Source organism: Miscanthus floridulus, chromosome 11, assembly GCF_019320115.1.
Source record: "Miscanthus floridulus cultivar M001 chromosome 11, ASM1932011v1, whole genome shotgun sequence".
Taxonomy (NCBI): domain Eukaryota; kingdom Viridiplantae; phylum Streptophyta; class Magnoliopsida; order Poales; family Poaceae; genus Miscanthus; species Miscanthus floridulus.
The window spans coordinates 43,899,202-43,921,442 of record NC_089590.1 but is presented as its reverse complement, the minus strand read 5'-3'; the positions used below and the strand labels follow the sequence as shown (position 1 = coordinate 43,921,442).

General features: G+C 45.3%; 1 protein-coding gene across 2 annotated transcripts; it reads right to left on the bottom strand.

Annotated features, from left to right (window-relative positions):
- Positions 1-1,610: 1,610 nt before the first annotated feature.
- LOC136494955 (cellulose synthase-like protein H1) lies at positions 1,611-21,559 on the bottom strand. Of its 2 annotated transcripts, none has more exons than XM_066491125.1 (8): positions 21,254-21,559; positions 20,812-21,148; positions 20,625-20,750; positions 20,352-20,498; positions 19,915-20,127; positions 3,118-3,235; positions 2,474-3,021; positions 1,611-2,369 (listed from the first exon to the last, which is right to left on the bottom strand). In XM_066491125.1, exons 1-8 carry the CDS (start codon positions 21,526-21,528, stop codon positions 1,794-1,796), a joined length of 2,340 nt encoding a protein of 779 aa, XP_066347222.1. In that variant the 5' UTR covers positions 21,529-21,559; the 3' UTR covers positions 1,611-1,793. The 2 variants fall into 2 exon arrangements, with proteins under 2 accessions (XP_066347222.1, XP_066347223.1); XM_066491126.1 differs by having other exon boundaries at positions 20,812-21,145.
- Between the last annotated feature and the right edge of the window lie 682 nt (positions 21,560-22,241).

Below are 22,241 nucleotides of genomic sequence, written 5' to 3'. Positions count from 1 at the left end.
AATGTTTTAATTAATCAACCTAAGACCAATAACCTTTTTTTTGTAACTCCCAATCAACATTCACATAGTGAGCAACAACACTAATATAGTCCTCCTTAGCATTACCAGACCAAATGTCTGAAGTCAAAGCAATAGATGAAGCAGCAGACAACATAGAATTCTTAAGTACATCACGGCGTTCATTAAACAACTTACCAAGATCTCTAGTGGTGGTCCTTCTAGAAGACTTAACAAACCTAGGGTTATGAGCATGAACAATATAGTCCTCAAAGGCCTCTGTCTCGCCTATACTTAATGGAAGGTCAAGCCTAGCAATCAACCAGCACAACTCAGATCGAGCCACAACAGGATTAGAGTTCTAGTTATGCATAGAACCATCAGGATTAAAAGCAAGCCAAGGCTGAACCCTAGCAGCATGATCAACCTTTTTCCTACAAGATTTTTGGTGCCTAATCAAATGACTAGTACCAGCAGCAGATCTAGCACTCAAAACAGCCTTACACATTCTATAGATAGCAGTAGTTTGAATCTTGTTACCATTCACCTCCTCATAGATCTCCTCAAAATTAGCCCAGACAGCAGACTTGAGCTTACCCATAGAAGAAGAGGTTGGAGTACCGTTACCGTCTGTGCTGTTGGTGTTGGAGGCCACTGCCATCCCTGTCACCATCGCCGACGCCCCTGCATCACCACCATCTAGATTGATCAGAGTAGGGCCGCTACCGACATTGACACCGAACAACGCTGCAGCAGCGTCATGAACGTCGTTGTCGCACTCGGGGGACAGCCCTGCCACGATCAGGTCCTCATTGCCGATGACAGGATAGACAATATCATCATTCGCCATCTGGCCCTCGACCACGGACGACAGCTCTCTGGCCCCATTCCTCAACGGTGCGCATGGCCGCCTTACCCACTCTATGCCGTAGCTAGAGGACGAGGCATCAACAACCGACCTACAAAAGGAGAAGGTCAGAACTCAGAAGGATGAAAGGGTTAGGGTTAGGGTTAGGGTTAGCTCTTACCTATGCAACCGGAGCCCGGCGCCGGAGAAGACGAGGGCCACATAGAGGCAACGAGATAGGGAATGGATTAGTAAGGACGGTGAGTGCCGACGGAGGGAGTGACGGGGGTAGAAACTCACATGGTCACCGAGAGGACAAAGGAGAGAGAGGGAAAAGGGAGGGGATCAGCGAACTCAGGGTGAGGTGGAGGAGCGGCAGGGACGGTCGGAGATGAGCGAGAGCGAGAGTGTGAGCGACGGAGCGAGCGAGAGAGAGAGAGAGAGCGATGTGGCGGGGGAGGGGAGGGGATTTCTGAGTCAGGGTTTAGGGAGTGAGGGGTGCAGCCGCGGCGCCTGCATTTTATATGGAGCGGGGGGTGCAGCGGGGAGGGGAGGTGGGCTAGGCCAAATGCAGCTAGGAGCCGGGGGAGGGGAGGTGGGCAGTGGTGCGGCAGGGAGGGGAGGCGGGCCAGCACCGGGCGACGTTTCAGCGGCACGGTCCCCCACGTAAGGCACGTGAAACGAAGTGCTGACGTGTGTGTCTGTCCGGACGTCCGGGCACTGGCACTGCTGTTGATTTATATTCTTCTAACAGTAGACGGCGACATGCCACATGTTGTGTCCGATTATCTTCTGCAAGAATTGTGTACAAACAGTGGAAGCAAAGAACCGGTACAATCTTAGGCACAACACGTCGTGGATTGCGGATGCAACATGCTTCCTTTCCCCAGATGATTCCCGTCACGTCAGCCAGCCATGCGCAGGAAGTGTAGTTCTGACGCCGGCGAAGTTACTTGCGCGTGCACAGGTGCACGAACGCGGCGACGAGCAAAGCAGCCTTGAGCCTGACGCTCCTGGGGATACCGTAGCTTCCCCTGCCGACGGCGACGAGCCCCCTCATGAACGGCCAGAAGCAGAGCACCAGCCAGCCGCAGCACACGAGTTCCCCGACGCCCGGGCCGACGACACCGCCAGGCACGCCTTCCGCCGCACCGGCGGCGACCGCCCTCCACGCCCCGACGACGACGGCGACGACGCTCAGCATCGCGAGCGCCGTCGGCGGGACGAACACCGGCGACGAGTCGAAGGTGAACCGCCCCGGGTCGGCGTCCGCGCCGGTGTCGCCGCCATCGGACGAGCTCTGCTCCTTGCGTGTCACCTCGAACACCGTCTCCGAGAGGCCGAGCGTCTTGAGGACCACGGTGAGGAACGCGAGCAGCCAGGCGGAGGACGACACGATCCGCTGCATCCTGTGGTTGTTCCACCAGGCGCGCGTCGAGAGCCGGCAGTCCATGTACTCGCCCAGGTTATACATGTTGTAGGCCAGGAACAGCGCCAGCGGTATGACGAAACCTGGTTCTGACGCCTGCATCAGTGCATCCCATCACAAGAAGATAAATTTTCAGAAATTTGGATGAAGGTTTCACCTAAAATGATTCATGTACTGATGATAAAACATAGAAGGATTACCTTTGGCAAGAAGGAGCGATTTGCAATGAGGCAGTAAGGTGGTAGCAATGCATAGCACAGCTCAAAAGGTGCTCTGACAGGCCACACGTCGATGACTAGGTAGGCGACGCATTGCCGGAAATCGAGGCGCTTGAATGCGGCGAGAAGGAACGGGTTATGGCGGCTGAGGAGTATCTCCAGCCAGCCCGTCGCCCATCTCTTATACTGGGTGAGGCTGGCCGGCCCGCCGGTCGGTGCGCCCCCGAGGAACGCCGGCGGGTCGGGGTTCAGGATCGTCGACCTCCAGCCGGCGGCGTGGATGCGCTGCCCGGTCAGGATGTCCTCCGTCATGGACCCGTAGACCCATCCAACCTCCTGACCCCAGCTCGTGTCGGTCTCGTAGTTGCAGGCAGAAACTTGTTTCGCTGCTTCGATGCGACTCGTTAGATCATCTGCCACCACCACAGTTGACGCCTTGAACATGTCCCCAGAAATGGTGGTCCTCGCCGACTCGATCAGTTCATTCGATCTGCCAAACCTGTTCTGTAGCTCCTTGTAAGATGGTGAATCTGCATGCCAGAGTTTGTATTGTACAACCAGTCAAGGGCTTGGACTGAATCAGAATTCATCCGACACAGCCCAAAGTAGTTTTCCAAAGATCTCACCTTTGATGCCGGTGGTGCTGGAGTCTGGTGGCACGCCGTAGATGACTTTCCTACGGTGAAAGCAACCCGTCCCACAGTAAAATATGCCTTGAAGTCCGGCAACTCCGTGTACAACTTTCTACATAAACTCATCAGCACAGACGTCAAAGTTGTCGATATATTTATATCTATATCTATCTGTACTAACATAATAATAAAGAGGTAAAGTTTCAGTCTATTTTTTTGTCCGCCCATTCTTTTGATCTGTCTCCATCAAAGTACAGGACAATGGAGGGTTTTTATTCCGATCGGTCAAACAATAAACGTGCATAGGACACCACGATTCATTTGCATACTCATAAATACTTCTTCAACGTCGACTAAATCGACTAAGCGTGTCTCACCGAGTCTTCCACTGCGCCGCGCGTCGGGAAGATATAATTTTTGATCATCTACGTGCAAGAGATCCTGTTTTTATGCGGTTATTAATATGTGCTAGCGTATAGCCACCTACGTAACCCTACAATGGTATCAGAGCTGTGCTTGTGCTGTTTTTGTTCTAGATTATTTTAACACAATTGGCTGTAAAATAGATCATTTTAACGGATAGCATTATGTGTGTATCGGATTGCTTTACTCCATTTTGGTTCCAAATTATGTGACTGGCTAATTGGCCGTCTTTCCGACGGTGCGCAAGCGTCGCATGGCTGACCACGAGATTGTGAATTCGTGTAGCGAAGTGGTTGATATACAACATGTATGGCTAGAACTCCGTGTTTGTTAATTTGTTAGCAGCATGCGAAAATCCATTCTATCCGTCATCGGTTGGCGTAGCCAATTGCGTAGTTTTAAAAAATATATACCCATGACGTCGTTCTCGTAGAAACGTCTAACTCGTTTTGCGAAGAATGGCGTGATGGTATGGCCTCAAAATTATATCTGATGATTTGTGTGTAATATTTTGGTGCGGTCTGTGTGTTACCATTTTTTACAGCTGGGTTGAGGTTGTTCGTTTAATTTGGCTTGCGTGCCGTCCCGTGGAGTGCCCATGTGATGTAATTTATATTTTATTTTGCTATTAGCATGTAATAGACAAATTAAATTATGTAATCTGTCGACATGAGGCAAGATGACTCGGCGACTATACCACCTAGAAAAGGGCGTTGAAATTGGGATGCCTAGGAGTAGGCACCCTTACCCATTGCTGGCGATCGTCTGGAAGTGCTAATATTCGTTGGACGAAGAGAGGCCATACTAGCTATACAATAATCTGATTATCTGTGACGTTCATATTTATACATTGCCAGTGATGGGTACGAAAAATCCCTCATAAAAATTAAGTTTTTATGCCCTTCCAACAGCTGCACCTTTTGGGTCTTGTTAGTAGGTGATGGGTCTGCCAAAGCAGGGCATCATCTTCTACCTTGATCTATTGGGTGGTGTCAGACACCGTAGCATAGTGTTGGTTTACTCGACGAAACTATCAAGCCAGACTTAGGTTTTGGGGCACAACGTTGAAAGCCGAGATATATGATATCAATCAACGAACGAGAGTCGCATTGGATGCAATTGGCAAGTGTTCCATACTTAGTTCACTATGATGCTAGCGGTGATGCCAAAGCTCACTAGTTCCATAGGGAACGTGGGATCTTGTCCCACTATACAATATCGGTGGACGTTCGCAAAAAATATTGGGGTTTCTTTTATTAAAAATGTTTTAATGAAAGTAGTGCCAACCGTTGTATATCTTTGTTGTTGTAGAAAATGTCAAGCAACTCGAGCTTCAATTTGCGATTAATCCTAGATAAAGAAAAGCCAAATGGAGCTATTTTTTTATTGGAACCAGAACCTGAGAATTGTTCTCAGGCAGAAAAAAAAGAGTACATTCTTGTTATGCCCTACCCGGATGAGCCTCAAAATGCCGCGCACAATTCTAATGTGTATCGTGCTTATGTGAAGCACACTGATGACACTGTGGATGTGCAGTGCCTGATGCTTGTTTGTATGAACTCTGTGCTGCAGAAGCAATATGAGAGCACCAATCCGCACGATATGATCGTGGGGCTACGTGGCATGTTCGAAAATCCAACAATGTTTGATAGGTTTAACACCTCGAAAACCCTATTTGGTAGCAAGTTTGTTGAAGGCGCTCTGGTCAGCCCTCATGTAATCAACATGATTGGTTACATCGGGAGCTTACAGAGACTGGGTTTTCCCCTCTATGACGATCTCACTACCGATGTGATACTGCAGTCTACCAATTACTCCCTCCATTCTAAATTATAAGTCGCTTTGACTTTTTCGGTACATCCATTTTATTATGCATCTAGATATAATAATATGTCTAGATACATTGCAAAATGGATGAACCAAAAAAGTCAAAGCGACTTATAATTTGGAATGGAGGGAGTAGTTTTGAGCCATTTATTACGAACTTTCACATGAATGGCTTGAAGAAGATGCTGACCGAGTTACAAAGGATGCTGAACACGGCATGTGAGCCTTAGGAAGGCTCCTGGTCATGTGATGACTGTCCGGAAGGGTAAGAAGCAAAAGCGTCCAGCAAGGTTAAGAAACCTGCTGAAAGTGAGACTTCTGGGCAGGCAACTAAGGTCAAAGAAAAGAATAAAAATGCTGGCCCCCTTTGATGATGTTTGTTTCCACTGCGGTGTGAAAGGACATTGGTTGAGGAATTGTAAGAAGTACATGGAAGAGAAGAAAAGAATAGAGGTGTGACCTCCACTCATGGTATTGATGTTATTGAAATTAATCTTGCAACACGTTCTAATAATGCATGGGTATTTGATATTGGTGCAATGATTCACACTTGCAAATCGTTGCAGGGACTGAAAATAATTAGATGCTTTGCAAGAGACAACGTGGATGTGCGTGTCGGGAATGGAGCAAAGGTTGCTGCGTTGGTGTAGGGTCGAGACGGCAAACTAAATGGGGGTGAATATTCCTTTCTAAAAATTAATCACCCCGGCTAACCGTAATAAATGCGGAATTAAAACTAACGGTCTACCTAAGACTACACCCCTCTATCTAAGTTCACAAACACCTTATAAAGATGCTAAATAGGCAACAAATGTGCCGGGCTAGCTAGAGCTCACCTAATCATTTCTAGTAGCAAGGTCACACAAACCTATATATGCAACTAGTACTCAAGCAACCGAGGGAGCTCCTACACAATCTAGTAGGCAAAAGTACAAAGCTCCAAAGCTCACTAGCAATGCTCAATAACAAGACTACACAAGTCAAATTAGAGAGCGCAAATTACTTAGCTACACAAACTAAGCAATATAACTAACAAAGCTACTCAAGCCAAATTAGTTATGCAAGGGAGCTACTTCTATGCTACACAAGCAAGAAGGTAACTAGCAAAGCTACACAAGCAAACTAATTACAAGAGAAACTACACTAGCACAATATATGAAATGTTAATATAAGATTGTGTATGGGGATCACAAACCAACGGAAAGTTGATGACACGGTGATTTTTATCCTGAGGTTCACATGCTTGCCAACATGCTAGCCCTCATTGAGACAAGCTCCAAGGTTGCCGCCGGACCTCTTGCTAGTGGTGACCCGCAAGTCACACTCTCCCATGTGGAGTGCTTACCACAAGCTCTAGCACTTGATCTGGCCTAACCACTTGTCGCCCTTCGTGTCTCCCTCTACTAGAGTTGCTCTTCTCGGCTCCCGCTGGGTGAGCAAATACCCCTCACAATCTTCTCCAGAGCACCACATAAGCTTCCTTACGTGCTTCGATGGAGATCAAACCATCAAGCCATCTAGGAGGTGGCAACATCCAAGAGTTACAAGCACCATCGGCTTGCAACTCGATCACCTAGTGCCACTCGATACAAACTCACGATGCAATCGCACTAGAATCACACTCACACTCAATCGGATGATCACTATTAAGCGTATGTGAGTTAGAGGGCTTCCAAGCACACCTACACAAGCCACCAAGGCTTAAGGGTGTTCAATAACTAGCCCAAGGTCGACCAAGTGCTTGGTTAAATAGCCCAAGGCTCAAAAGAGCCGTTACCCAAACTCTGCCTACGCAGGGTCCTGACCAGACCCTCAGACAGCGACCGGACTCTCCCTGTTCATAGGGTCCGGTCCACCAGATCTCGCCACCTGTCACTGCTTCAAATGCCAACCGTTGGAACTCATCGGTCACCTGCGCGCGCGCCTGACAGCATGCACCGGACTAGCAGAGCCAGAGTCCGGTCACATCAAAGCCGCGCAATAGTAGGATCAGACTCGCCTGCTCAAACCAGACTAGACTCATGGAGACCACGGTCCGGTTGTTTTTAGAGAGCTCCCAGAACACCTGAAATTGATTGGACTGGGTCCAGTCGAGCCGACCAGACTCAGCGCCATAGTCCGATCCTTCTCCACCTATCACATCGCCACCGCACCGCGCTGCTAAACAACCGAACCCAACGATAAGGGTCCCATCGCCCTTCACGCCAGAGTCCAAAGAAGAGACCGTGCACCCTTCGCCTAGGGTTGAGTCCCGAACGGACTCGCCCCTTTAGGGTTCAGTCCTGGCCGAGCCGGGGTCTGGTCCCCTATTTTGCCTCCTTTTTTTTCTCCAACCACTTCTCCTTTGCAAATGTGCCAACACCACCAAGTGTACACCACCATGTGCAAGTGTGTTAGCATTTCACAAACATTTTTCCAAAGGATTAGTCACTCATTTCTCCACGCCACTCGATCCTAGCAACGATGTAAAGTTAGATCACTCGAGTGGCACTAGATGACCGATATGCAAACAAGTTTGCCCCTCTTGATAGTACGACCATCTATCCTAAATCTGGTCATAAACTTGTCTACACACCTATAACCGGTGAAATGAAATGCCCTATGGTTATACCTTTGCCTTGTGATTCCATTCCATCTCCTCCAATGTTGATGCAACACATGCACCAACTATATCACAAATTATATGATCCACTTCATATCATCATGAGACCATATTAGTTCATCGATCTTGACTTCACTTGCTCTTCACTGTTGCTTCAGTCCATTGGCGCCAAGTCTTGCTCAAGCTTCTCACCACAACGTGGTCCATCGCTCCAAAGCCTCTAACTTGTCCTTCATGCTTGCAACCGGTCCATCAAGCCAAGTCTTGTCTTGATCTTCTCCACCTTAGTCACATGACTCAATGTCATGTGTCATGTGTAGTGAGCTCCTTCATCACATGTATGAGCCTTGCAACAAGTCCAAGCCATTTTCTCCTTCATGGCATGTGTTGCTCACACAAGTGTACCTATGGACTAATCACCTATGTATCTCATATTAAACACAATTAGTCCACCTAGGTTGTCACTCAATTACCAAAACCAAACAAGTACCCTTCAGTTGGCCGTCGGCACTTATTCATTGTCGCTACCTTCTGGATTAGTGCTAGAACTTAATAATTGTTATTTTGTTCTTGCATTGAACAATAACATTATTTCTGACTCATGTTTAGAGGACGATGGTTTTGAATTTGTAATAAAGAACAAGTGTTGTTCTATTTTTATGAATGGCATTTACTATGCGAGATGTCCCATTGTGAACGGGCTTTATGTTCTTAATCTTGAGGAAGCTAAAATCAATAATGTTAATGCTAATAGAGTTCGCAAACACAATTCTAATCCTACTTACTTGTGGCATTGTTGCTTAGGCCATATAGGCAAGAAGCACATAGAGAGGTTCCATAAGGATGGTCTTCTTGATTCTTTTGATTATGAATCAATTGAGACATGTGAGTCATGCCTACTTGGAAAGATGACTAAAACTCCTTTTGTTGAACAAAGTGAGAGAGCAAGCAAGCTATTAGGCCTAGTACATACAGATGTATGTGGCCCAATGAACTCAACTGCGAGAGGTGGCTTTCATTACTTTATTACCTTTACCAATGACTTGAGTAGATACGGCTATATCTATTTGATGAGGGAAAAGGTAGAATCCTTTGAAAAGTTCAAAGAGTTCCAGAATGAAGTGCAAAATCATACTGGCAAGACAATTAAATTCCTACGATCAGATCGTGGTGGGGAATATTTAAGCCATGAGTTTAGTGACCATCTAAAGAATTGTGGAATTGTTCCGCAACTGACTCTACCCAGAATGCCACAATGGAATGGTGTGTCCGAGCAGAGAAACCGAACCTTGTTGGACATGGTGAGGTCAATGATGAGTCAAACTGATCTTCCATTGTACTTTTGGGGGTATGCGCTAGAGACAGCTATGGTTATACTAAACCATGTACCATCTAAATCTGTGGAGAAGACACCATATGAGATATGGACTAAGAAACATCTTCGTTTGTCATTCTTGAAGATTTGGGGCTGCGATGCCTATGTTAAGCATTTGACGCCAACAAAGCTGGAGCCCAGATCTGATAAGTGTAGCTTTGTGGGATATCCTAGGGAACCCAAAGGATATTATTTCTATAACCGTCAAGAGAACAAAGTGTTTGTTGCTCAGAATGTGGTCTTTCTTGAGAAAGAGTTTCTCTCAAAAGAAGTTAGTGGGAGCATAGTGCGACTCTAAGAGGTTCGAGAAACACAAGAAAATGTTCCAATTTCCACTAATGAGGAGGTGCAGCAAGATGAGCCATCGATGGCCGCTGACCAACATGCTAAACCCCAACTACGAAGATCAATACAGACACTCCATGCACCTAAAAAGTACACGTTACTAACTATTGGGCAACGTGACATCTTGTTGTTGGACAATGAAGAGCCTAACTCTTACACGGAGGCGGTAATGGGACCGAAGTCCAAGAGATGGCTTGAAGCCATGAGATTTGAAATGGAGTCCATGAGAGATAATCGGGTTTGGAACCAAGTTGATCCACCCGATGGCATGAGGGCCATTGAGTGTAAATGGATTTTCAAGAAAAAGACAGACGCAGATGGAAATGTTCACATCTATAAAGCAAGACTGGTAGCAAAAGGTTTTCATCAAATTCATGGTGTTGATTATGATGAAACATTTTCACCTGTCGCTATGCTAAAGTCTGTCTGGATCCTTCTAGCAATTGCCCCGTATTACGACTATGAGATTTGGCAAATGGACGTCAAAATGGCTTTCCTTAATGGAAACCTATGTGAGGATGTGTACATGACACAGCCTGAAGGTTTTGTCGACCAACAAAATGCTAGAAAAGTTTGTAGACTCATGAAGTCTATATATGGGCTAAAGCAAGCATCCTAGAGCTGGAATCTTTGTTTTGATGAGGAAGTCAAATTGTTTGGTTTCTCAAAAAATGACAAACCATGTGTTTACAATAAAGTTAGTGGGAGCGCACTCGTGTTTCTAGTCTTGTATGTGTCAGTGTTTGATGACTGGCAACTCATCACGGGGCTACCTAGGACGATGGGTGGTGGGCTTCGGCGTATGCAAAACTCAATGATAAACACAGAGACAACGATTTTACTGGTTCAGGCCACTAGATAGCATAATACCCTATGTCCAGTTAGGCATGAGGCCTTGCATTGGATTGATTTGCATGATGTGTTGGTACATCTATTGTCTCCTAGTTATATGAGGCTACCGATCTAGGGAGCTCTGCCCTCTATTATATGGTCCAAGAGGCAAGTCTCCTAGTTGGTTATAGTGTAAGAGTACTAGTAGGATTACAGGGTAGCAATGTTACTAGGGTTACATGTGGGGAATCCTTGTCAGATTAGATCTTCTCTCTTCCTTGTGGGGTACCTGGGGACTATGTCCCATGGTATGTGGATGGCATACTACTGATCGGGAATAATATTCCACTAATGGAGGATGTTAAGGCCTTGCTGAGAAAAAGTTTCTCTATGAAGGACCTTGGAGAAGCATCCTACATTTTGGGTATAAAGATCTACAGTGATAGGTCTAAGCGCTTAATTGGATTAAGTCAAAGCATGAACATTGACAAGGTGTTGAATAGGTTCAACATGAATGAGTCCGAAAGGGGATTCATACCTATGTCATATGGTGTAACCTTGAGCAATACTTAGTGTGCCTCGTCACCTGATGAGCAAGAAAGGATGAGTAGAGTGCCTTATGCTTCGGCAATAGGCTCTATTATGTACGCCATGATATGCCATGTGCCCAAATGTTTCATATGCTCTAAGTGTTACGAGTAGGTACCAATCAAACCCAGGTGATGCTCATTGGACAGCAGTTCAAAATATCCTTAAGTACTTATGAAGAACTAAGGATTAGTTCCTAGTCTATGGAGGTTCGAAAGAGCTCGTTGTAAATGGTTACACTGATGCTAGCTTTCAAACCGACAAGGACGATAGCCAATCATAGTTAGGATATGTCATTTGCCTCAATGGTGCGGCAATGAGTTGGAAAAGTTCCAAGCAAGAGACGATCGTAGATTCAGCAACAGAAGCCGAGTATATCATGGCTTCGAAAGCTGCAAAGGAAGTTGTATGGATCAAAAAATTTGTTTCTAAGTTGGGTGTGGTCCCTAGCAACTCATGTCTGATAGATCTCTATTGTGACAATAATGGTGCTATTGCACAAGCAAAGGAGCCAAGGCCTCACCAAAAAAATCCAAGCACTACGGCGCTATCACCTGATCCGAGAGATCGTTAATCGAGGAGATGTGAAGATATGCAAGGTGCACACCGACCTAAACATGGCAGACCCATTTACCAAGCTGCTACCACAAGCAAAGCATGAGGCACACATAAGAGCGATGGCCATAATATGCTGGCAAGATTAACTCTAATGTGAGTGGGAGGCTTATGATGATGTATACCTTAATGGTTGTCATAGGTTGACAACATCATGGCAACCTTTGAAATTTGCATGTTTTAATGAGATGTTCCATGGCATTTATCATTATATGCGATTAACGAATGTGTGATTCGTTAGTGAAACTCCTTGATTTAAATTGAAGACGTACTAAATGAGATCCCAAGTTCTATCCATCATGTGGGACTATGACGCAGAGATAAGTTGGTACATGTGTTGGGTGGATGATCATGTTTCATGGGTCATAGTGATATTGGATATCACACCAACAATGTAGACATGTGTTGGGAACACAGTGTCGGATTGACCCACTACGATACACTGCGAATATGTGTTATCGGTTTGCTTATAAAAGACACACATACTAACATCCTTTGACCTAAGATCGACGTAGAGTCCCGGATTGTGTAAGTCATACTTTGGGGTTCCAAACACTACTCTGTAACTAGGTAGTCATAAAAGTAGCTTTTGGTTATGATCTATAGCAAGTTGCAGGGTGTGTCGAGTCAATATGGGATCTGCCCCTCCTATACCAAGGAGAGAATCCTCTGGGTCCTCTCGATGTGTGTAGGATCTAAAAGTGCATGGCCATGCCTAACTAATGGTTAGCAGATGAAAATAAGTTTTGCACAGAGCGAACAAATGGCTGAGAATCAAGGGTAGCACTTCGCTCACCTTGTACTAGGCAAGTGTTGTGTGGCAGAAGGACTTAGTAATGGAGAATGTTAAAAGGTTGTCCAAGATATGATCTTCGTGAATCTTTGGGAGTTAGTATGCTTTGCTAGAGGCCAATGCTAACTATTGAGTAGAAATGGTTTACGGGTCATGACCATTGGTTGCATGAACCTATGGGGTCACACACTTAAGGAGAAAGAAATCAAAGGACAAATGGATCAATTGGATTGAATTCTGAATATTGCAACACATGGCCACAATGTGTTGGATTGTTTTGCTCCAGCAATATCCTGCAATGTGATCGCATAGACGAAATCAGATGGTAGCACACGAGACACAAGGATTTATACTGGTCCGGGCCATGATGCGCGCTAAACCCTACTCTAGTGGTGCGACATCTCTTGTATTCATATGTTCAATTACAGGGGTTGTTGCTCCTAGCTACGAGGTAGATGGAATTGGTGGAAGATTGGATCCCAAGCCCAAGGTCCCTACCCTCCTTTATATAGGCAGGAGAGGTAGGGTTATACAGAGGGCAATCGGGCTAACAGATTGTTTCCTAGTTTATTATGATAGATTGATCCTTGCTATCATCCAGATACACCTGCCTTGGTTTGCCTTGAGCTCCATGTTGGTTGATCATGTCAGCCCTCGTGGGCCTCCTTCTTGACGGCTGCTGGGCCGATAGCTTGGTGGTAGTAATATATACGAGCGGTGCAGGTACCCCTAGGCCATATCTCTAACATAATGGTTGGTTGACTCTTGAGAAAGTGGGAGATTGTTGGATAAATGCCCAATAGTCAGGCCCAACTAGCCCATGCTTGGCCCATTAGCAATTCTATAAATGCTAATGACCTAGCTAGAGGGTTATTAACCTAACCGCCTTCAACCACCGTGCATGCCACCGCTTCTCTGTGCCTAGTGCATGGATGAATAGGAGAGGTTGTGGATGATGAGACCATGCTAAGGGAATCAACATTCACCATTTGTTCTAAGCATCCATTGAAGGTGAAAGCTAAACTTGATTCCAAATCATTTAAGTTTCCACCTACAAGGCTATTACTTAGTTTATATGATTATAGATTGAAGCACCTCTCTTGGAGTTATGGCCAGATTAGTGGAGACTGCTCTGGAGGCCAACAATCATGTGAGACCACTTCGGGAATCTATCTCGTGGTGGCCTTTCATACTGCCTATCTTCAGACTCTCCATTTCATTTTCACACCCAACTAAGAGGGTTGTTCCTAGTATAAATATCCCCTGCCTCTAAGCTATTAAAAACATTTTTGATCATTTGAAAAACTACATGATATTGCAGCCGAGCTGTTGAGTGCCTTACTCAAACCTTTGTTCTTCCTTGTTCTTCTTGGTCCTGTAAAGACATCCCTCTGGGTTCCCCTAGTTCGTGTTCTACGGTTTCAGTACGGCTGCACCATTTTGTGTGGATTAGTTCTGGATTGTGGTTCTATGGTTGTTCAGAGATCGAGTCAAAGTCTTTGCAGTTTCGGTGCCTCTCTCCCCATCGCTTGGTCGCATCCAACCTTTGTTAGGTATAAAGATAGTTATTCCGCTGTTCGCAGCAAGTTATCTGTGATTTGTGACCTACTATCGTGAAGATCGGGCCATTCCCTTGTCGATTCATATTAGTACTTATCAACTAGTATCAAAGCTTTCATTATCACGGCAGATCTCACCATCATCCACATATTTACTTTTGATTTATCCATCGTTTGCTACCATTTTTGTTCATCACCTAAAGTCCACTGAAAAAGCCACAAAAGAAATCCTATAGCCTTTTTGCGGTACTGCTACCTTTGTGTTGTTTTGTTCATCAAGTTGCTAGTCATCATCTTCATATATGTTGTGTTGTGTTTCATTTGTTATCCACACCCCTGTTAATATAAAAAAACTAAAAAAAGAAGAAAGAAGAAAGAAAGATTAAAAAAAAGAGAAAGTTAAAAAAATTGAAAGTAGGGGCTTTGTTGTGGGTCGTATAATTGCAAATTTTAGTTTACATATTCAAGTTGGTGGTAATCTCCATAGCAACAACTTCATATCTTTTGAACACATCAAACCACGTGGGTTGCAGTACCATAGCCTCCCTTGAATAGCCACCTATAGCTCCACCAAAATCTGAAACCGGGACGTTCGACTCATAATCCTTGTGACCTCTCAATCACATCTATGCAACTGCTGCACTAGCACGCTCACTGTCCTTGAGAACAGGCAAGAGCATTGGTAAGTAAGAGGAGAGGTTGTGAGATTCCATAAATTTACCTATTCCACTTTTTCTTGCATAAGTGCTAACATGTCAGGATCCAATTTGAGTGTTCGTGGTGGTCGATATGGAGAAAAAGAACCACCAGTCTCATGTGCTGAGTTACGCCAACTACAAAACTCACTAGTGGAGGCCATGGAGAGGATGTTCGATGAACGTCTTCTTATGGTGCTCGGCTGGGCTCCACAACAACATAGCCCGACCAACTCTCATGGTGGTCTATTTGGACATAGTGGACAACATGGAGGAGGTGCTCACGGGCGTAGTTTTCGCTCCCGTGTGCTCATTGATGATGAAGATTATTGTACGTCCACCAAAAGAAAAATTCAGCAAGGGGCACGCGGAAGGTCCTATGGACAGCAAAACCCATGTGAGAAAGAGTGCCACCAACCAAAATTGAGTGTGAGAGTTCAAAAGGAAAAGATGAGAGATTCCACCATATGTGAGGAGAGCCACAAAATTCTGTGTGAGAGAGATACACAAAAATTGAGCAAAAAAGAGGAAGAATCATCTGAGGAATTATTTACTACTAACATGATAATACCTTCTTCTAGTCTTGTTCCTTGTGTGATGCAGGTTCATGAAGAAAAAGATGTGGTGAAGTATGACACGTATGCATATGTTGCTTCCCAAGGCATTGAAGTGATTGTGCAACAAAACCTATGTGAGAATGAGAGCCACGTAGCCAAACTGAGAGAGAGTGAAAACAAAAGAGAGTTGTGTGATTCCACCCACTATGAGATTGAGAGTATCAACAAGGAGAGGGTGAGAGATACACCACAAAAAAATAGAGAGTTAGAATGCAAGTCATGTGAGGATACTTTTGAAACTAACACCCTCATCTCTACTTCTAGTGTTGTCTTTCCAAATGTGTAGGTTTGCAATGAGAATAAGGAAGAGATGGCTGCTCATGACATCACCATACTTGTTGAGAGAAGTGAGAAGGTAGCCATTCATCAAAACTAATTGTGTGCTACCCAAAACATGAACCATGACGAGGAAAGTGGTACGATTTCAGAAGCGTAATCCATGATACTTGCACTACCACCAAGTCTAAAAGGTAATGAAAATAATTCAGATCTGAGTTTGCAAAATAAAATGGTGAGCAATTGTGATGAAACACATGGTTCAAATGGGATTGACCATACACAAAATATTTGCACTGATTTGATAGATTCACATGTTCATCATTGTGCTGAAATTTTGCAAGTTGATAACCAATGTTCAGTCATACATGATCTTTTCTATAGTTTGATATGGTTCATATACATGATATTTTGCACTCATATATCTGATACTTTGCATGCAAATAAATTTGATAATGTGCAAATGAACACTTATGATGAATTCTTTGCAAAAATATCTCATCCTTCATGTGTGGGCTATGTCATGTTTGATAAATGTGTTGAGATCAATAATATACTCGAGAATGTTTTTCGTATATCATCCATGAAATCTTTGAATATTACCTATAGTTGCAAGTTTACATTCAATTTGATTGGACATCAAGCTGCAAGTAAATTCTATATTTGTGCTATTTGTATAACATGTGACAAGCTTGCTGATTTGAAGTTAAAAATACTTTGCAACAATTTTTGTGAGCCATATTTTTCTGAATTTGAGATGAAAAGATTATTTAGTGACTTCTATACAGAACCAAAATTGTTGTTCCCTTGTTGATATGTTATATCGAAAGAAAGAAATCTTGTGCAAACATGTTCCATTCATTCACCCGAATTTTTTTCATCGTCATCTAGAACCATTGAGTTCGATAGGTACTTCTCTGACCCATGCAATAAGAATCTCAAGAATGTTTCATTCTTATCTTTTCATATATGTGATCTTGCAAAGATAAAACATGATAACATGAATCAAATGAATGGGTTGGAGGAAAATTTTGTGCTCCCATCTGTGAAGCTATTTGAAGGTTCTCCAATGCTGAAAGAAAATTTCTTACTTACAAAATGGATTAATGTGAATATGAATTATAAAGAGGCAAATGGACAAAATGAAATAAAAGATTATTGGAATTGTCATGTACATCCACCCTCTGTTTTGTCTAATGTTTTCAGGTAAACAAAAGTCAGGGATGACTTTTCTTAAAGGGAGGGAGGATGATGAGACCGTGCTAAGGCAATCAATATTCACCATTTGGGGTTCTAAGCATCCATTGAAGGTGAAAGCTAAACTTGATTCCAAATTATTTAGGTTTCCACCTACAAGGCTACTGCTTGGTTTATATGATTATAGATAGAAGCACCTCGCTGTGATGGAAGAAGAACATTGTGATGTTATCACAACACTACAAATTGATGGCCTGGCACAACACTTTGGATCAGAAGAGTTAGAGTTGAGGACGACTCCTTTTCTAGAGGGGAATGATGACGAGGACATGCTAGCTCAACATGTGTTGAAACATGAAGAAAGCTCACTATCTAGCACAAGTGATTATATTCAGGGGACACCTACACGAAGTTGTGCCAAAAAGATAAAAGAGCAGGTGAATTCATTCCTAACTGATTGTAATTTTAACACTTCTGAGAATGTTATACTACCTAAATGTCCTATCTTCATGATACTTAGGTTTACACATGAAGACGTGGAAGGTACATGGCCGAAGGATCAAGACACAGTGCTACAAAATAGCTCCATCAGAAAAGTAATACAGACGGATGACTGGACCTAGGAAAAAGTAATGCGGATGACAAGTAACACGGACGGACGACCGGACACAGGAAAAAGTGACGCAGAAAGTCAATAGTCTGCCAGGGGCAGAATTTGGTATAACTTCCCATGCAAAACTGTACCAATCTACAAAGTTTCATGGTGCATGCTACACATGGCTGGAAAGCTCTGGGAGTCTACTTTCACACCCAATAAACGGTTCGTCATTTAGACTTCCCAACAAGGAGTTATGGCCAGATTAGTGGAGACTGCTCTGGAGGCCAACAATCACATGAGACCACTTCGGGAATCTATCTCATGGTGGCCTTTCACACTGCCTATCTTCAGACTCTCCATTTCGTTTTCACACACAACTAGGACGGTTGTTCCTAGTATAAATATCCCCTGCCTCTAAGCTATTAAAAACCTTTTTAATCATTTAAAAAACTACATGATATTGCAACCGAGCTGCCGAGTGCCTTACTCAAACCTTTGTTCTTCCTTGTTCTTCTTGGTCTTGTGAAGAGATCCCTCTGGGTTCCCCTAGTTTGTGTTCTACGGTTTCAGTACGGCTGCACCGTTTTGTGTGGATTAGTTCCGGATTGTGGTTCTGTGGTCATTCAGAGATCGAGTCGAAGTCTTCACGGTTTTGGTGCCTCTCTCCCCATCGCTTGATCGCATCCAACCTTTGTCAGGTATAAAGATAGTTATCCCGCTGTTCGCAGTAAGTTATCTATTATTTGTGACCTACTGTCGTGAAGATCGGGCCATCCCCTTGCCGATTTATATCGGTACTTATCAGTAGAGAGGGCACCTGTGCCGTACCAGTTCATCTGTTGCAGTCCGCATGCATTGATGAGTGCTAGCATGCTACGTTGCTGCCGTTCTCCTCTCCGCACATGTGGACGTCCATAGAGGTGCCACTGAGATGCGCACTACGTCAAGCAGTACGACTACTTCCTCGATGTCGACTAAGTCGACTACGCGCTTTCCGCCAAGTCTTTCGCTGCGCCGCGCGTTTGGAAGATATAATCTTTGATCATCTACATGCAAGAGTTTCTATTTTTATGCGGTTATTAATATGTGCTAGCGTGTAGCCACTGCATAACCCTAAAAGATGTTCTTCTGCTTTAGCCTTGTAGCTTAAAGCTGAGTCCTGCCTCACTGTCACCGGTAGAGTGGTACTCGAGTGTTTTGACCGAAAGTGGCACTCGAGTGTTGTTGGTAGCTTCCTGTTTTTAGATGACCAGGTGTCCCAAAAATGCATTCTTGGAAGTTCATGTGGCCATATACTAGAGATGGGTACCTGAGTGCCCCTACCTATCACTGAGTAGTAGATAAAAATAGTTAGCCTAGATGAAAATTGATTACCATTTTAGGAACCTACATCACATTTCACTGGATAGTGACTCTTCTGGATACAATTCCATTAGATTAGGTGGTCCTTGTGTTGAATTTTAAAGCTTCCGCAAGAATAATTTGCCTTGGTGTACATTGGGACACTGACACTTTCTCTTCATATTTCTAGAAATGTAGTACATCTAATGCTTCTGCTATTGTCATTTTATTTGCAGCCTAGACCAAGCTATGCTACTAATAAGAGATATTTGAAGAGCTATTGGAGCTCAAGCTGCTAGCTTACTGTGTTTGGAGAAAAACAGAGAGGTGCTATTTTCTGAACTAACGAGTGGAATAAGGGATTTGATGGAGTAAATTGGTTTGCTTCTATGGATTGGAAGAACCGAAGAAGCCACGGAAGAGGAGATGGAGATAAACTATAGTTCCGAGGTGGCTGTGTTGTGGCAAATGTGGCTTATGGCAGTGTCAGGAACCCTGTTCCCGTCCGAAGGCAAGAGCGCGGGAAGACAAGCCAAGAAGAAGGCCAGAGAAGATACGGGCTCTTGTCATGGGCCAAGCGAAGGAACGACGAAGCCCACAAGAGATAGGAAGCCCAATCCGAAGTACATCGGGTCCAGCTGGGTGACATGATTGGCTGGCTTGGAGAGGGGTTAAGAGCAGAGGAGGAGAGCAGGGGGAAGAAGAGAAGAGAGGTCGGCCAGCTGCGTCCGGATCGGAGTGGCGGCGGTGAGCAGGAGCTTGCCGGCCGATGTAACTTGTATTCGTGTTAAACTCTTCCTCGATCGCTACTCTTACCACTATATCATGAACTATACATCTCTGAGTTTGAGTGAGATATCGATATAGTTCACAGACAGGTGCAATGGAAGAGAGAACAAAGAAATATTTGCCCAATTTTGTATCGCTAAAGTTAAAATTTGCGGAACGTTTATGAACCGTGCTCTTAAAAATGATTAGATAATATGAACATAGTTTCTATTACTCAGTTTTTGATAGGGCATATTTCCTAGTATATGTAAGCTAAATAATAACGTCAATTAGACAGAGTACTCCTATGCTATGATAGTGATCTGTACGACTGTACGTACCTCGAACATAACCTGGTTCTGGTTCCCGAAAGGATCGTCCTTGAGGCCGCCGTAGAACTTCTGCGGCGCCTGAACGAAGCCGCTGTGGAGCTCGTCGTCGAATCCGAGGAGGAGGCACATGGCGTGGAGGGCCACCTGCGGGTTGTTCGCGAACATGTCGCAGTCCACGTTCAGCATGATGGGAGCGTTGGTCACCACCGCGGACACCCTCGTCTGCACAGCACAGGTCACATGCCACAAGGGACGAATGTTCAGGTTCTGGAGACACCGGCCTCACCACTCAATCACTCGTTAGTGAGCTTATCCTGATGATGCCATGCCATGGCGTTGCCACCCATGGATGGCAATATGCGGCACGCCTCTAGAGAGCCTGAACTTCCTGTAATTCTTGCTACTGGACTGCCGTTAGATGGGACTAAACACCGACGACGACGTACCAGGACGTTCATGGCCCCAGCCTTGAAGTGATGGTGCTGTGTGGGTCTCTTTTCCCTGGAGACGTATATGAGGCTTGGGATTGCATCGTCTGCCTCCTGATTGCTCTCGCTCTTGCTGTTGATCTTGCTGCTGTTGTCCCACAGGACCTGAACACTTGCGGCAGCAGAAGAACGTGTCCATGTTTGTTAGCAAGAAAACAAAGCCATGAAATGGGAACTCGTTTCACGAGTGTAGTATTTTGCCATGATGAGGCGTGATCAGTTGGTTTCTACCTTCATTATGGTCGGGTGGTTCCTGCGCTCAGCGCCCACGAACTCGGCGAACAAGCCGTCGCCGTGCCGGACTAGAGAGTCCTCTTCGGCGTTCTCAATCCGGCGGACCAACTCCTCATACGCGTTCTACATGCAACACGATGTTAGTGACTGCAGAAAAAAAAACAGTAGCTAGCTTTAGCTTTACCTTCACGAGTGTCCAAGCGCGCAAGAACTTGGCGTCGTCGGCGGCCCCACCACGCTCCGCCGCGCCGCCGGAGGAGAAATACACGAAGGGGGCCCTGACCTTGACGCTGTGCTTCTTGCAGAAGGGCACCCAGAGCTTGGCGAACTCGGCGGCCTCGCGCAGCGCGTAGCAGGTCACCGCCGAGCACCCGTCGTCGGAGACGTAGCACGAGAGCTTCCCCGCGGGATAGTCCAGCGCCAGCAGCGACAGCACCGTGGTCACCATCACCACCGGCGGCTCCAGCCTCGGGTCCGCTGTCGTCACGAACATGTCCACCGCCGGCAGCTCGTCGGTGCTGCTGACGACAAATAAAACATTATTAAACGCATCAGATTGAGTTGACGAAGCAAAAAAAAGCTACGTACTGGAAACCTAGCTTAGTCTTGCCACCACCACCACTCACCGTTGGGCTAGGCGTTCAGGGTGCGTGTCGAAGCGGACCGGGTTCCACTTGGCGTTCATGTTGATGAGCCACACCACCGTGAACCACGCCTCGCAGATGAGCGCGGCGAGCCAGCACCACGCCGCGCCGCCGCCGCTGGCCACCATCAGCGAGGACACACGGTGAGCGAGGAGGGCCAGGAGCAGGAAGAGAACGGCGAGGTCGGCCAGCTTCCATGCCGTGCGGGGGAGCGGGACCCTCTCCTGCAGCTGCAGCTTCGTCTTGGCGCTCGCCATGGACGACGGACTCTTGCTGGTCACTCTGAGCACTCTCAGCAGTAGGACATGAGAACCACGAGATAACACATTCTGAACCACACTACCGGAGATGCTTCTTTGCCGAGTGTTCTAGACTTTACCGAGTGTTTTTTATTGGACACTCGACAAAGAGGCTGATTGCCGAGTGCTAGAGAAAAAGCACTCGGTAAACAACTGGCACTCGGCAAAGAGGTTGTTTGCCAAGTGCCGAGCACTCGGCAAACAATAACACTTGGCAAAGAGGTGGTTTGTCGAGTGTCAGGGTAAAACACTCGGCAAAGGCCCGCCTCCATTAACGGCTGGCAGGCGCCGTTAATCCTTTGCCGAGTGTCTTATCCTGACACTCGACAAAGAGGCTCCTTTGCCAAGTGTCATTTTTTTTACACTCGGTGAACCATATTTTTTTTTTCACTTTTCACCTCCAAACTTTTTCTGCAGTCCTCATACAATACCTGATACTCCATGTTCCAATGTGGCACATTTCTCAGACTTTTTCTATATTTCTTTAATTTATTTCATTTAATTGAATTCTTTTGGATAATTCAAATTATAACTGCTAGTCATTCGAATAATAAAAAAAATGAATGGAAAAATGATATTCATGTTATTTAGTATAATGTGAGGCCGTATCCAGGAACAGACCACCAATTTCGAACATCTTATTCACGAAACATGACCACGAACTTGCGGTC